The sequence below is a fragment of the Silene latifolia genome, chromosome Y (assembly GCF_048544455.1).
Source record: "Silene latifolia isolate original U9 population chromosome Y, ASM4854445v1, whole genome shotgun sequence".
Lineage (NCBI taxonomy): Eukaryota > Viridiplantae > Streptophyta > Magnoliopsida > Caryophyllales > Caryophyllaceae > Silene > Silene latifolia.
In genome coordinates, this window is record NC_133538.1 from 472,753,456 (window position 1) to 472,757,499 (window position 4,044).

Below are 4,044 nucleotides of genomic sequence, written 5' to 3' on the forward strand. Positions count from 1 at the left end.
TTAGTTTAGTTTCGTTCTTTGTTTCTGTTATTTTTAATTATACTCGTAGGGTGTGTAATAAGCTAGCTCATGCTACGCCATGGACCATAGGTAGAAGGTTTTGGATGGATAGTTTGCCGCAATCTTTTGTGAATAATGCAGATCAGGATTTGATTAATATATGATAAACCGCTCTGGTTTATTTCAAAAAAAAAAAAAAAAAAAAAAAAGTTTGGTGTACCTTGTTGTTTAGCAAAAGGTAGCCGGGAAATGAGTAATTTTAGCGCCAACAAAATTTAAGAAAACCCCTCTCAACTAGGGAAAATTAATGATTGACACAAAAAAAAATGCAGAAAACGATCAAGTCATTCTTCAAACACTTGCCTACTTGTAATGCTGCACCACAAACTTCTAATTCCAACGACTTGTTCGACGAAATTAGGGTTCATGAGCTTCCCCAAATTCGAGTTAAGTACACTCGTCAAGCTTTGGATTCACATCAATCCACCAGGTATTTCTCATTTGCTCCTATTTTTCGAGTTACAACTTTAATACTCCCTTCGTCCCAATTATTTGTTTATTTTCTTAATCAAAGGTAAATAAATGATTTTAGACGGTGGGACTAGGATTAGTTTATTGCTTACCCAGATGGTATAATTCATTAATTTGTTGTAATTAGTAAATGTAACCCTAATTTGACAGAGGAGAAGAAACAAATTGGGGATTAATTGGGGATGAGAAGGACAAATTGAAGGTTGGTTGTAGCAAAGGGAAGACATTGAACAAGAAGAGAAGCTATGCCCAATTTCATTTGGAATTAGGTCAATCTGATTTCCTCCTTCATACTTGTAAAGTATGTGGGACTAAGTATGCGAAAGGAGAAGAAATCGATGAGAAGGTTCACGCCACGTTTCACAAGAATTTTACCAATGGTATCCCTTTTAAGGTGTGTGGATTATGATAATATATACATCGCTTTCTTGTAACTGTGTTTATATTTGATTATGTGGGTTTGACAATGGTGTGTGTATAGGGTTGGCGTCATGAGAAGGTGATTCATCATCCCTTGCCTGAGAAGGAGAAGGACCGTGTTATTCTTGTGTCCAATTGCGGTCCTCCTGCTCAGAGAAAGAAGGTTGTTGGTTTAATTATTGTTGGACTAGATGAAGATTAAGCTTTTATGATGTGTTACCGATGTTTAGTTTGTCTAATTAGCTAACAATTGGTGTTAGGTCCAAGAGGTTGTCAAAATGATGGAGATTGAACTTGGTGATGGATGGATCTTCCATGACCTTTGTCAGGTTGCAGATTGTTTTTGATTTTTCAGTTGTTAACTTACTGCATTGTGTGATTCTGTGAGACAGTATTTCTGGTTTGTTAAAGAACATACTAAAGGGCCTGTTTTTGCCTACGTTGCTGTCGTTTGCAGGCCTATCTATATGTTTCATCACAAAGAATTGCTGGATGTGTTGTTGCTGAGTCAATCAACACTGCACACAGAGTTCTTTTGGACTCCATGGACAAGGTTTTTTATGATATTAGCAGGAAGAAAGTAGCTTCAAAACCAACAACATTACAGTTTGGTGAGATTTGTTTTCAGAGGGAAGTGTCTAGAAAAGGCTATTCTCATAGAAGCTCGGACGTATTGGATTCAAATGCATTGAGACCACTTGTGTGCGAAGAAGAAGCTACACCCGCTTTGTGTGGCATACGGGCGATCTGGGTCACCCCTTCTAACAGAAGAAAACATATCGCAACTCATTTGTTGGATGCTGTCAGGTAGTGTACAGTTAGTATTATTCGTTTCACAGTTTTTTTTTTTATTTGTTCTTTAAAGTTTTTGTTGTGCTAAGGTCTCATGTTTCTGACAATTGGTTAAGAAAAGATACTTGGAAAAAATCGCCACTACTATAATTTTGCTAGTAACGCTTAACTCTTTGAGTTGTGAGAATTCAGTAAATTCCTTATTTCCCACATTGTTCCCACATACTATAGCTTTCCTCTCTTTAGATGGTACCCAGTACATGTTAGTTTAATTTGAAACCCAACTAACAAGACATTGGTTAAATTTCGGTGAAACTTTAGTCTGCCAAGACACCGCTAACGTTAGTGGGACTTGTTTGATAATGTTCTATGAAAGTTGGCACTTTGGCAGTGAACCAAATTTATTAAAATTTACCTGCATTTGCTAGGTAAATATGAAAATGTTCCATTTTTTCAGTATTAGTTAATGGAGAAATTTAGTTGACATTTCTCAATGACTGGTTGTACAAAAGGTTAACATCTATTTAGTGCTAAGCACAGCTGAGTTATCTATGTGCTTTGTACTGTTGCCTCATGATTTTCTTCCACTTTGGGGGAATTTGTTTTTGAAGAAAATGCCTAAGTGGGAAACAAGTGACGGCACAGTACACCACTAATCCTTCTTTGCTTTCTAAATTTGGGTGCTTTGTAAGGGGTGTTGTAGTAGGGATTCGATTAATGGGTTAATGCTTGATACTAGGATACTGTATTAAAGCTTTTTTTTTTTCCAATTGAAAATTTGTGGTTTGTTTGTACAAAAATATAGCATTATGCGAGACTTGTTAATTTGTGACGGAGCTTCTAAGGAGCCTTTATCAATTTAAGTGCTTGTTCAAAATCCTGAGCATCAATTGATTAATGACTAGTCCATTGTTGTCAGAATGCCGATTCGATCCTATGATTCTACGATTTTACGATTCAAAAATGCTTTACCGATCCCGGATCCTACGATTCTATCATGTTTGTAGAATCTTACGATCCTATTTATTTGAAATTTTCTAGAGGTAGGATCATAATACGATCCTACGATCTTACGATCCTTCGATCCGACTCCATAGTAAATATATTAATATATATTTTTATATAATGACATTGTAAAACCCAAATTTCGTGTAATTTGTAGAAATATGTTCACGAAATGATATTAAACTCATTAACTATCAATATTTTGTGTATAAATAAGTGTTTCGAACTTCAATTATATATTTTTACCAAATAAAAAACTATATTTAGTGAATTTGTAGAATCTTACGATTCTACGATCCGATTCTACCGATTCGATCCTACCCTCCCCATCGATTCAAAGTAGAATCCCGATCCTAACAACATTGCACTAGTCTACTTCTGTCATCTGGGTGTTCATCTTTATGTATTACTGTAATTATCACACCTGAAAATGAGCTGTGAAGTTATGGAGCAAGCCCATAGTGAAAACCTCAAAGCCACACGGGCACACGGCTGCCCTAAAACTAGCTGAGCACAAGCAAGAGGCTGCTAATTTTGACTGAGCAAACCTTAGTTATGAACATCCTAATAATCACCCTTCTTTCTTACCAGTATCTATCCGAAAGACTTGTGTCTTTGAAAGATAACTATCCTGGTATGCATTATATATACGATGTTTCCACCGGCACATGCATACATAAAATAGAAACAACATTCTATTTGTGTGCTAGTCATATGTTTTATACTTCTATTAACCTGATATGCTGTACGATCTTTTAATTTACAGTTTCTTTCCCGTGCAGGAAAAGCTTTTCCATAGATCGTGTTCTAGAGCACTCTCAGCTAGCATTCTCTCAGCCAACCTCAACCGGAAAGGCATTGGCTATAAAATACGCTGGCACTGGATCTTTTCTGGTGTACAAAGCGAACTAAAAACGCTCAGGCTACTGGTCCATACTCCATACAATATCAATGTATGTGGTTCATATTGAAACATGTGATAATTTTGCAACTTCATCTATTTCTTATAGAAATATGGAATTTTCTTTTTCTCTTAACCATGAGCAATGCTTTGCTTTCCTCTCCCATATGTTCTAATTTATTCTCCAATAAAATCGCGGGAAATCACCTTATTAACAACCATTTTTGTTAATAAACTACCGTGAAATATTTCATAAATCACCTTGTACAACATTTGCCATAGAAAGATGGAACTCTAAATTTGAGGAAAAATCGAACTCAAACTTTTAAAGCGTCTTGTTCAAGAATTGGTGTTTTTGTTCGGAGGAGGGGGAAAATGAAGAGATAAGGATTGTT

General features: G+C 35.9%; 1 protein-coding gene across 1 annotated transcript; it reads left to right on the plus strand.

Moving 5' to 3' along the window:
* Positions 1-250: 250 nt before the first annotated feature.
* On the plus strand, positions 251-3,785 carry LOC141633523 (protein CHROMOSOME TRANSMISSION FIDELITY 7-like). Its single transcript, XM_074445979.1, has 6 exons — positions 251-490; positions 682-925; positions 1,013-1,114; positions 1,212-1,280; positions 1,409-1,758; positions 3,531-3,785. Exons 1-6 carry the CDS (start codon positions 327-329, stop codon positions 3,658-3,660), a joined length of 1,059 nt encoding a protein of 352 aa, XP_074302080.1. The 5' UTR covers positions 251-326; the 3' UTR covers positions 3,661-3,785.
* Positions 3,786-4,044: the final 259 nt, after the last annotated feature.